Source organism: Mesoplodon densirostris, chromosome 7 (genome assembly GCF_025265405.1).
Source record: "Mesoplodon densirostris isolate mMesDen1 chromosome 7, mMesDen1 primary haplotype, whole genome shotgun sequence".
Lineage (NCBI taxonomy): Eukaryota > Metazoa > Chordata > Mammalia > Artiodactyla > Ziphiidae > Mesoplodon > Mesoplodon densirostris.
The window spans coordinates 62,155,388-62,167,756 of NC_082667.1; the positions used below are offsets into that span (position 1 = coordinate 62,155,388).

The window sequence follows — 12,369 nt, forward strand, 5'->3', positions numbered from 1 at the left end:
AAAAAAAAATTTTTTTTTCAGATTTCAGGCACATATAAAAGGAAAGGAAAATTACAACATCTTCATTACCATGTTTAAATTATGAAATGTTGAAAACTATCACTTTTCATTTGTAAATCAGAGCTGTTAAATAATTGTCAAATTCTTTGCCCATAAACAGCGTGTTTGAAAGCTGTGTGTTGCTTAGATTTTTTTTTTGTCCCTTCTTAAGAACTGCTAAGTGGGCATGAACATGCAACAAATTAATTCATGTTAAGTTCCTGGAATAATGGCTGAAGCAGGATGTTTGCTATGACTGTGAGAAATTGAAGTCTGTCACAAATTAAATAAATCAGCCCTAGCCACACCCCACAAATAACATTTTTTAAAGGACTGCATTAACAGCTTTGGAGGTTTATAGATCATCTTTGGGAAGATCATAAACTGATGGGGAAAAACAATTACTGCCCGGCCTTAACTCACAATATGATAAGGAATAAACTGTCCTGACTTAATAATCTCTCAGGAGGAAAGCATAGACATGGTTCCTGCTTTCAAGTCAGTACTAACTTAAGATGTTCTGTATAGGAGGGATTTAGGTTTGGCAAACTGGGTGGTGAGGTCAGAGTAAGAATGGTCAAGAAACTCGTCTTGAAGCTGCACTTGTTTGGAAGGACACTGTTTTTACTTAAATTGTACTGTAACTATAATATGACTGGATCGGTAGGTAAATATTGACTTATTAATGAAAATTTGGTTCAAAGCAAGGAATTATAGAAAAGAATGCATATGCTATGAATTTTATTTAAAATTAAAATCTACACATGTATATTTATTTTAAAAAATCAATAATTTTCAATATTTATTCTGTTGTTTTTCTTCATTGGTTTCTGACAATTGATACAGGCTGTTTAAAGATCAACAAAGTGTAAAAGCATATTATGTCATCCCTTGCTACCGCATGGGTAGATTTGAGTTCTCAACTTGATCCCATTCACTTCTTTCTATTGATATCTCTGGGTTTTTTTTCTGAATGTACGAGTTCTGTATCATATCTATTTTTTTTCTAACATATTGCCTCTAAATTTGCACCACACATTTATTGCTGAAGGCTGTCTTCCTGTAATAATCAAGGGAATAGCATTGAAACTCCCTTTCTAATAATTTTTCAGGAAATAATATAATTTATTTCATTTGTCACTTTTACAAAAATCTTTTACGTGTCTTAAAATTTTAATACAACCAAACTATTTTTTTACTCCTATTGACCACCTTGCAATGGTCAGTTGTGATGCAGGTTGCCTATACGTAGTTCATATTCTGGAATGATGTTCATTTCAGACCATACGACAAAGGTAACTAGAAACTTATGTCCCTAAATGAAATACACTCAATATACCAACTTAGAAAAATAAAATAAGTGGTACATAGAGAAAGACAACCAAAATGACAATGAATAGAACCCTCAGGTCCAACTTTTCAGGGACCATCACTAACCAGTTGCACAGTGACTGAATCTAATCTAACTAACTAATTCATTAGTTTTACAGAGCTAATCCTGTATCTAAATATCCCTTTTAATTTGGAGGAATCCCTCATTACTTAGCATTTAGTTTTTAATTAGTTCTCCCTTACCATAGAAGCTAAAAGGATGAGATTTTTGCTCCCCCCAAGCCCCAAATGTAGGACACAGTCTTGTTCAGGCTCCAACATGTAGATTCTACAACTTGGTTCAAGAATGATTAAGACAACATAAATAGAATCTCATAACTTGGTTCAAAACTAATATGCAAAGAATAAAATGTAAAGAATGGACACTGTGACAGTGGTGTTCTCAGGACTGGGGTTCATGGTTGCAGCAGTAAATCCATGCCTTGTTTCCACTAAAGGAGGATTGATGAATATTTACTACTTGTTCCATGGGAAATGCTTTATTTCCTGACACTTGGCAAATAATTCTGAATGCCACCCCAACATTCTTCCAATAAATATCCTTGATTAGCCTAAGAGAGCCAGTCAGTTTCTCTAACTTGCAACCTCTATTGCTTATAAATATTGCTAAATCATATAGTAAATCTTATAAATGGTATTTTTACATTGGGGATTCTCCAGCTCTTCACTGATAGACAATGCATGTCCATATATCTTGCATTTAGGGAGAGGATAATGAAGGTGGAGGCAACTGATATATGCTTTTTCTAGTGAGAATGATAAATAAGGTTTTTCCATGTTGAAGTTGCTGGAACTTTCTTAGAGTGCTCACTGCCTGGATAGGACATCAGTATGGAGATTTCCTTAGGTGAGGTAGAGAGAATCTAGACTGAACTGGTTATTGCCTGGGCTTTGTATATAAGCTCTCAGTCAGAAAATAGGATGTGGGGAGGAGATTCAATGAGAAGAACCAACTTAGAAATAGGAAGAAACAGCAATCTTCAGAGAGCAATGAACATTAACTTTTTAGATCACATGCTCATGACCAGACTAGCTCCATATAGTAGCATAGAACCAACAGTAGATGAATAAGTTATCATTACCTATAGCATTAACAACAGACTGTAGACCATGTTTCTTTTTTAAAAATTTTTATTGAAGTATGGTTGATTTACAATGTTGTGGTAGTTTCAGGTGTACAGCAGAATGATTCATATATATTTACAAATATATATATATATATTATTTTTAGATTCTTTTCCATCATAGGTTATTACAAGATATTGAGTTTATTTCCCTGTGCTTTACACTAGGTCCTTGTTGGTTATCTATTTTACATATAGTAGTGTGTATATTTTAATCCCAAACTCTTAATTTATCCCTCGCCCACTTTACACATTTCTCTCCAGCTTGATTAAATCTTTTGTATTTTTGTAGACTATATTTCAACCAAAATGAACAGCATAGACTTAAAGACTTTTAAGAAAGTTGAAGAAAAAAACTATTCGATCAGTGCATAACATTACTTTTGCCAGGTTTTCTGCTTTCATTAGCAGAAAAGTTTCATAAAGTAAAAAAGCTCTGAGTTCTTTTATGTGAGAAGCAAGTGAGAAGAGACAGAAACAGATGGTGAAATATCAGGAAGTAGAAAGTTGGAAAGAAGAAAAATTAGTATATTGATGTTTAGCAGCCATTGGGAAGAAGGAAAGGCATGCTAAGGGATCTGGCTTTAACTAGCTGATAGGAAATTGGTTGGTTTCTATTGAATTTTTAATTGTATCAATTTCCCTTTAATAATAAAATATATGGATTTGCTAAGGGAAACTGAAGTTCAGGAGTAAGCTTTCCAGAGTTGTATACACTTGCTAGTTTTCCTCACCAAGGTTTGTTTACTTATAAAACAACATCATTTCCAATACAGTTAGATTCAAAACATAGATATGGGAAGATGATAAATATATCATTCTAATTCTATTTTATAGGACACACAAAATGTACCTCCAACTGCACATGTTTTTTCAGACCAACCAACTTTGAATCAAACTATTTTAGTCTATTTATCTTGACATTTTCTAAAGTAGTACTTCTTCCTTTACATACAGGATCTGGAACATCCCATCTCACTGTTTCCTATATCCCTTTCCCCAAGATCACTGACATTTATACTCTTTATTAGAATGCATTATGTATATATTCTAATATTAATATATTGGATTAATATTAATATATAATATTAATTATTATAATTAATGTATTGATTTTATTAATATTAATATATATAATCTGCTCAAGTCAACTTAGAGTTTTATGTAATAATTTAAATCTCTTCTATCTCTGAGAAGAATGGGTGAGCATAAAACCAAGTTTCTCTTCCAATAATGGGAAAGGCCAAAATATCCTGGAGATCTAAAGATTCTGAAATAAAGGCTCAAGCCCTACGGTGCACAGAAAATAGGCAAACAATGCTTCTCTGAATCTGCTTGGTCCTGATGCTGTAGGGCATTGTAGTTAGTGTCATCCCGAGGTCTGTACCTGCCAGCATAGCCAGGAAGTAGTACATGGGCTTATGAAGACTGTGGTCATTCCAAATAAGGAAGAGCCGTGTGCCATTGCCCAAAAGGATGAGAGGTAAATGATAAAGAAGAGAAGAGAGATCCAGTGGTGAATTGCTTCTGAGCCCAAGAAGCCAGTCAGAAAGAAGGGAGCAGCACTGTTGTTGGACCACATGGTAGGTATTGCAGATGAAGAGCTTTTTCAGGGGTTATGACCTCTTAATATGCAGTATTCTTTCTTTCTCTCCATCTTCTTATAGCATATTGTCACATCATTTCTCTTCCCAAAATGTACAAGAATGTGTGATTGTCTCAGTTTTAATTAATTATAAATCTGTATTTACAAAGCCGTTGCCCGCAATAATAAATAACAATACTAACCATGTTAATAATATGAACATTTTACTCTTCAGCATCCAAATTTTATTCTGTCAATCACACATCTCATGTCTATGTTTCTAGTCTTTACTCCTAGTCCCCCAAATGATCCTTTGGCTCTGTTTCATACTCTTCACTCTTTTATTGCTCTTTGTATTATCTTTCATATTTATGTATTTTTTCCAATTTGGACCAATTGAGATTTTCTCTCTTGAAACCAATCAGATATTTGTCTCACTGATTAATCACTGAGGAAAATGATTAATCAACAGAATTGAGTCCATCACCATAAAATGTTTGAGAAATATTATCAATATTGCTATCTCAAGAGGATGTTGAATAAGATGACTCATGAAAGTCTAGAGAAATCAGAACAAGTGGGCACAGTTGGTAAACTCATTTTGAGACAGTATGATTACTCTGTAGACTTGGGACTCAGGACATTTTCTGTGCTGCAAAAGATCTGAGGCCTGAAACACCAGAGACAAACTTAAAAGCAGGAAAAGAGACAGGAGTTGAGAGCTCTTATAGGAAATATTTTGAGGAAGACAGACTCCTGGAACAAAAGTCTCAGAAGCCAGAAGACTAATACTTATACTGAGCCATAGATTTTCAAAAAAGACCTAAGTATCTGAATGGCAAAAGTAATATAAGAAATTCTTTATTGAATACATAACCTTTACACAGCCAGCTCTAAGGAGAAGATAAGGACTCCCAGAGGGAAAAAGATGGTGACTACATTACTGATGGAGACAATCATATAGAACTTCTAATATTCATGAATCTAGAAAGCTTATATCCAGAAAAAATTAAGAATGGGCTTCTATAGAAAATTTTGAAACATGACATATTTATAATTACACTCTTATCAAATCAAGTTGGCTTTGTTTGCATATAACCAAGAAACTTCATAGCAAGTTGACTGCAATAACAATTAAAGAGAACCACAAGAGAAACGTTAGCTTCTTCCAAATTCAATTGAGTCTATATGTACCCAGGGTCTTTTTAAATATTGTTTTCTCTTATAAACATCACTAATGATATCTCTGAAGGAGAATTCAGAAAGAATGAAGTGACAGCAATCTTTGTACCACTTCCATTTCATAAAAACTTATAAAAATAAGAATAGGTATTTTGAGAATTTTGCACATAGCATATCTAATAATGAGCAGTGGATGATGTGGGGAGATGGACAGAGGAAAGGTGAACGTGCTATGGAAATCACCACCACTTCAAAGAATACTGTCAATGACAAAAAGGTCAATCTGGACATTGAAGTGGCAGGTACTCTTGATGTGGGTACTGATAAGATTGCTAACTAAGTTGATCCAGTGAACTATGTCCTACGTGGGGCTCCCTTGCTAACACTTATCTACCCCTACACAGGGCTAATGTGTAAATCATCATAAATTATAATTCCTACCACACCATCCCCTTAACCTTTCAACATTGCCTTTCTAATAAAACACATGAAATGGAGAGATAGAGAAGGGATAAATGCCACAATTTGTTGTATGGGATAGGGACAAATGACCTATTTGGACCAGCTGTCACCCAGAAAGTGGACCAGAGAGAGGAAGCAGGAGAAAAATCCAAACTTGCTTAAACAACATGGACTTGCAAAAGTCTAAACTAAAGGTTTCGGATTTTGAATGAGTTTTGGAATTTGAACTGATTTACGTTCCTTAAAACTGTGTGGTAATTGTTTCCGGAATAACTATTAAAATGTATTAATATTTTTTTATTTTATTTTTTTAATTAGTTTCTGCTTTATAACAAAGTGAATCAGTCATACATATACATCTGTTCCCACATCCCTTCCCTCATGCATCTCCCTCCCTGCCACCCTCCCCATCCCACCCCTCCAGGCGGTCACAAAGCACCGAGCTGATCTCCCTGTGCTCTGCGGCTGCTTCCCACTAAAATGTATTAATATTTTTGATGGACTAAATTAGAAGAGTACTCTGTTCATAACTGAACTGCAAGTACTAACTGATACTTCTGTGCCAGTGTTCATTGCAGCATTATTCACAACGGCAGAAAAAGAAATAATCCATCCCCTCCTGCCCCAGGGGCCTTCCAGGCTGCCAAGCCTACCCTAACTGGGTTCCTGCGGTGGGGACTGGCACTCCTCCCTCCCTTCCCGACCCCTGGTCCATCTCTCCAGCCACCAGTTGGGCTGTGACATTACTCTCAGGGATCAAGTGAGAAACAGCGCCTTCTACTTTTCCCACCCCTTGTCCCCCACAGTCACGTCACCCACCATCTGGGAGATGGAGGGCCGCGTGTGTTCTCTCAGCCAGGGGGTAACAGAGGGGCCTGTGGGCCTCCCCGGTGGCCTGTGACTCCAGTGCAAGCGTATGGGCCCTGGGCTGCCCAGCTGGGGAGTTTGGGGAGGAGGCAAGTTGAGGGGCGGGGGGGGGGAGGGCACTTGGCTACCTAGCTGCCAAAAATAACAAACAAACAATCTGGAAATAATAGCATATGTGTAACAGGGAAATCAATTTTTAAATGTAATATGTACTTAAAACAGACTTCCGGGGAAGATGGCGGAAGAGTAAGACGCGGAGATCACCTTCCTCCCCACAGATACACCAGAAATATAGCTACACGTGGAACAACTCCTACAGAACACCTACTGAACGCTGGCAGAAGACCTCAGACCTCCCAAAAGGCAAGAAACTCCCCACGTACCTGGGAAGGGCAAAGCGGAGAGATTCCCGCACAGAGTATCGGTGCCGACCGGCACTCACCAGCCCGAGAGGCTTGTCTGCTCGCCCGCCGGGCGGGCGGCGCTGGAAGCTGAGGCTCGGGCTTCGGTCAGAGCACAGGGAGAGGACTGGGGCTGGCGGCGAGAACTCAGTCTGAAGGGGGCTAATGCGCCACAGCTAGCCGGGAGGGAGTCCGGGAAAACTCTGGAGCTGCCGAAGAGGCAAGAGACTTCTTCCCTCTTGGTTTCCTGGTGCGCGAGGAGAGGGGATTAAGAGCGCTGCTTAAAGGAGCCTCACAGACAGGCGCGAGCCGGGCTAAAGGCGTGGACCCCAGAGACGGGCGTGGGACGCTGGGGCTGCTGCTGCCACCGCCAAGAGGCCTGTGTGCGAGCGCAGGTCACTGTCCACGCCGCCCTTCCGGGAGCCTGTACAACCCGTCACTGCCGGGGTCCCGGGATCCAGGGATGGCTTCCCTGGGAGAACGCACGGCGCGCCTCGGGCTGGTGCAACGTCACGCCGGCCTCTGCCGCTGCAGGCTCGCCCCGCACTCCGTGCCCCTTCTTCCCCCCCGGCCTGGGTGAGCCAGAGTCCCCGAAGCGGCTGCTCCTTTAACCCTGTCCTGTCTGAGCTAAGAACAGACGCCCTCCGGCGACGCAGAGGCGGGGCCAAATCGAAAGCTGAGACCCGGGAGCTGTGGGAATAAAGAAGAGAAAGGGAAATCTCTCCCAGCAGCCTCAGAAGCAGCAGATTAAAGCTCCACAATCAACTTGATGTACCCTGCATCTGTGGAATACATGAATAGACAACAAATCATCCCAAATTGAGGAGCCAGGAGTCAGTGCTGTGCCTCTGAGGTGGGAGAGCGAACTTCAGGACACTGGTCCACAAGAGACCTCCCAGCTCCACATAACATCAAATGGCGAAAATCTTCCAGAGATCTCCATCTCAACACCAGCACCCAGCTTCACTCAACGACCAGCAAGCTACAGTGCTGGACACCCTATGCCAAACAACTAGCAAGACGGGAACACAACCCCACTCATTAGCAGAGAGGCTGCCTAAAATCATAATAAGTTCACAGACACCCCAAAAACACACCACCAGACGTGGACCTGCCCACCAGAAAGACAAGATCCAGCCTCATCCACCAGAACACAGGCACTAGTCCCCTCCACCAGGAAGCCTACACAACCCACTAAACCAACCTTAGCCACTGGGGACAGACACCAAAAACAACGGGAACTATGAACCTGCAGCCTGCAAAAAGGAGACCCCAAACACAGTAACATAAGCAAAATGAGAAGACAGAAAAACACACAGCAGGAGAAGGAGCAAGATAAAAACCCACCAGACCTAACAAATGAAGAGGTAATAGGCAGTCTACCTGAAAAAGAATTCAGAATAATGATAGTAAAGATGATCCAAGATTCTATTTCCAAGATCCAAAATCTTGGAAATAGAATAGACAAAATGCAAGAAACAGTTAACAAGGACCTAGAAGAACTAAAGATGAATCAAGCATCGATTAAAAACACAATAAATGAAATGAAAAATACTCTAGATGGGATCAATAGCAGAATAACTGAGGCAGAAGAACGGATAAGTGAGGTGGAAGATAAAATAGTGGAAATAACTGCTGCAGAGCAAAATAAAGAAAAAAGAATGAAAAGAACAGAGGACAGTCTCAGAGACCTCTGGGACAACATTAAACGCACCAACATTCGAATTATAGGGGTTCCAGAAGAAGAAGAGAAAAAGAAAGGGACTGAGAAAATACTTGAAGAGGTTATAGTTGAAAACTTCCCTAATATGGGAAAGGAAATAGTTAATCAAGTCCAGGAGGCACAGAGAGTCCCATACAGAATAAATCCAAGGAGAAATACGCCAAGACACATATTAATCAACCTGTCAAAAAATAAACACAAAGAAATCATATTGAAAGCAGCAAGGCAAAAACAACAAATAACACACAAGGGAATCCCCATCAAGATAACTGCTGATCTCTCAGCAGAAACTCTACAAGCCAGAAGGGAGTGGCAGGACATAATTAAAGTGATGAAGGAGAAAAACCTGCAACCAAGATTACCCTACCCAGCAAAGATCTCATTCAGATTTGATGGAGAAATTAAAACGTTTACAGACAAGCAAAAGCTGAGAGAGTTCAGCACCACCAAACCAGCTTTACAACAAATGCTAAAGGAACTTCTCTAGGCAAGAAACATAACAGAAGGAAAAGACCTACAATAACGAACCCAAAACAATTAAGAAAATGGAAATAGGAACATACATATTGATAGTTACCTTCAATGTAAATGGACTAAATGCTCCCACCAAAAGACACAGATTGGCTGAATGGATACAAAAAGAAGATCCATATATATGCTGTCTACAAGAGACCCACTTCAGACCTAGAGACACATACAGACTGAAAGTAAGGGGATGGAAAAAGATATTCCATGCAAATGGAAACCAAAAGAAAGCTGGAGTAGCAATTCTCATATCAGACAAAATAGACTTTAAAATAAAGACTATTAGAAGAGACAAACAAGGACACTACATAATGATCAAGGGATCGATCCAAGAAGATACAACAATTGTAAATATTTATGCACCCAACATAGGAGCACCTCAATACATAAGGCAAATACTAAGAGCCATAAAAGGAGAAATCGACAGTAACACAATCATAGTAGGGTACTTTAACACCCCACTTTCACCAATGGACAGGTCATCCAAAATGAAAATAAATAAGGAAACACAAGCTTTAAATGATACATTAAACAAGATGGACTTAATTGATATTTATAGGACATTCCATCCAAAAACAACAGAATACGCATTTTTCTCAAGTGCTCATGGAACATTCTCCAGGATAGATCATATCTTGGGTCACAAATCAAGCCTTGGTAAATTTAAGAAAATTGAAATTGTACCAAGTATCTTTTCTGACCACAATGCTATGAGACTAGATATCAATTACCTGAAAAGATTTGTAAAAAATACAAACACATGGAGGCTAAACAATACACTACTTAATAACAAAGTGATCACTGAAGAAATCAAAGAGGAAATTAAAAAGTACCTAGAAACAAATGTCAATGGAGACACGACGACCCAAAACCTATGGGATGCAGCAAAGCAGTTCTAAGAGGGAAGTTTATAGCAATACAATCCTACCTTAAGAAACAGGAAACATCTCGAATAAACAACCTAACCTTGCACCTAAAGCAATTAGAGAAAGAAGAACAAAAACACCCCCAAAGTTAGCAGAAGGAAAGAAATCATAAAAATCAGATCAGAAATAAATGAAAAAGAAATGAAGGAAACGATAGCAAAGATCAATAAAACTAGAAGCTGGTTCTTTGAGAAGATAAACAAAATTGATAAACCATTAGCCAGACTCATCAAGAAAAAAAGGGAGAAGACTCAAATCAATAGAATTAGAAATGAAAAAGGAGAAGTAACAACTGACACTGCAGAAATACAAAAGATCATGAGAGATTACTACAAGCAACTCTATGCCAATAAAATGAACAACCTGGAAGAAATGGACAAATTCTTAGAAATGCACAACCTGCCAAGACTGAATCAGGAAGAAATAGAAAATATGAACAGACCAATCACAAGCACTGAAATTGAAACTGTGATTAAAAATCTTCCAACAAACAAAAGCCCAGGACCAGATGGCTTCACAGGCGAATTCTATCAAACATTTAGAGAAGAGCTAACACCTATCCTTCTCAAACTCTTCCAAAATATAGCAGAGGGAGGAACACTCCCAAACTCATTCTACGAGGCCACCATCACCTTGATACCAAAACCAGACAAGGATGTCACAAAGAAAGAAAACTACAGGCCAATATCACTGATGAACATAGGTGCAAACATCCTCAACAAAATACTAGCAAACAGAATCCAACAGCACATTAAAAGGATCATACACCATGATCAAGTGGGGTTTATTCCAGGAATGCAAGGATTCTTCAATATACGCAAATCAATCAACGTGATACACCATATTAACAAACTGAAGGAGAAAAACCATATGATCATCTCAATAGATGCAGAGAAAGCTTTTGACAAAATTCAACACCCATTTATGATAAAAACCCTGCAGAAAGTAGGCATAGAGGGAACTTTCCTCAACATAATAAAGGCCATATATGACAAACCCACAGCCAGCATCGTCCTCAATGGTGAAAAACTGAAACCATTTCCACTAAGATCAGGAACAAGACAAGGTTGCCCACTCTCACCACTCTTATTCAACCTAGTTTTGGAAGTTTTAGCCACAGCAATCAGAGAAGAAAAGGAAATAAAAGGAATCCAAATCGGAAAAGAAGAAGTAAAGCTGTCACTGTTTGCAGATGACATGATACTACACATAGAGAATCCTAAAGATGCTACCAGAAAACTACTAGAGCTAATCAATGAATTTGGTAAAGTAGCAGGATACAAAATTAATTCACAGAAATCTCTGGCATTCCTATATACTAATGATGAAAAATCTGAAAGTGAAATCAAGGAAACACTCCCATTTACCACTGCAACAAAAAGAATAAAATATCTAGGAATAAACCTACCTAAGGAAACAAAAGACCTGTATGCAGAAAATTATAAGACACTGATGAAAGAAATTAAAGATGATACAAATAGATGGAGAGATGTACCATGTTCTTGGATTGGAAGAATCAACATTGTGAAAATGACTCTACTACCCAAAGCAACCTACAGATTCAATGCAATCCCTATCAAACTACCACTGGCATTTTTCACAGAACTAGAACAAAAAATTTCACAATTTGTATGGAAACACAAAAGACCCCGAATAGCCAAAGCAATCTTGAGAACGAAAAATGGAACTGGAGGAATCAGGCTCCCTGACTTCAGACTATACTACAAAGCTACAGTAATCAAGACAGTGTGGTACTGGCACAAAAACAGAAAGGTAGATCAATGGAACAGGATAGAAAGCCCAGAGATAAACCCACGCACATATGGTCACCTTATCTTTGACAAAGGAGGCCGGAATGTACCGTGGAGAAAGGACAGTCTCTTCAATAAGTGGTGCTGGGAAAACTGGACAGGGACATGTAAAAGTATGAGATTAGATCACTCCCTAACACCATGCACAAAAATAAGCTCAAAATGGATTAAAGACCTAAATGTAAGGCCAGACACTATCAAACTCTTAGAGGAAAACATAGGCAGAACACTCTATGACATAAATCACAGCAAGATCCTTTTTGACCCACCTCCTAGAGTAATGGAAATAAAGACAAAAATAAACACATGGGACCTAATGAAACTTCAAAGCT

The 12,369-nt window shown here is 38.8% G+C and overlaps 1 protein-coding gene across 1 annotated transcript in view; it reads right to left on the bottom strand.

The window, feature by feature from the left end:
* The window catches only part of LOC132494182 (olfactory receptor 51F2-like), a 97,027-nt gene extending 92,890 nt beyond the window's left edge, over window positions 1-4,137 (bottom strand). The window contains 2 exon segments of the mRNA XM_060105204.1: window positions 3,909-4,035; window positions 4,038-4,137. Coding sequence (XP_059961187.1) covers window positions 3,909-4,035; window positions 4,038-4,137 — 227 coding nt within the window.
* Between the last annotated feature and the right edge of the window lie 8,232 nt (window positions 4,138-12,369).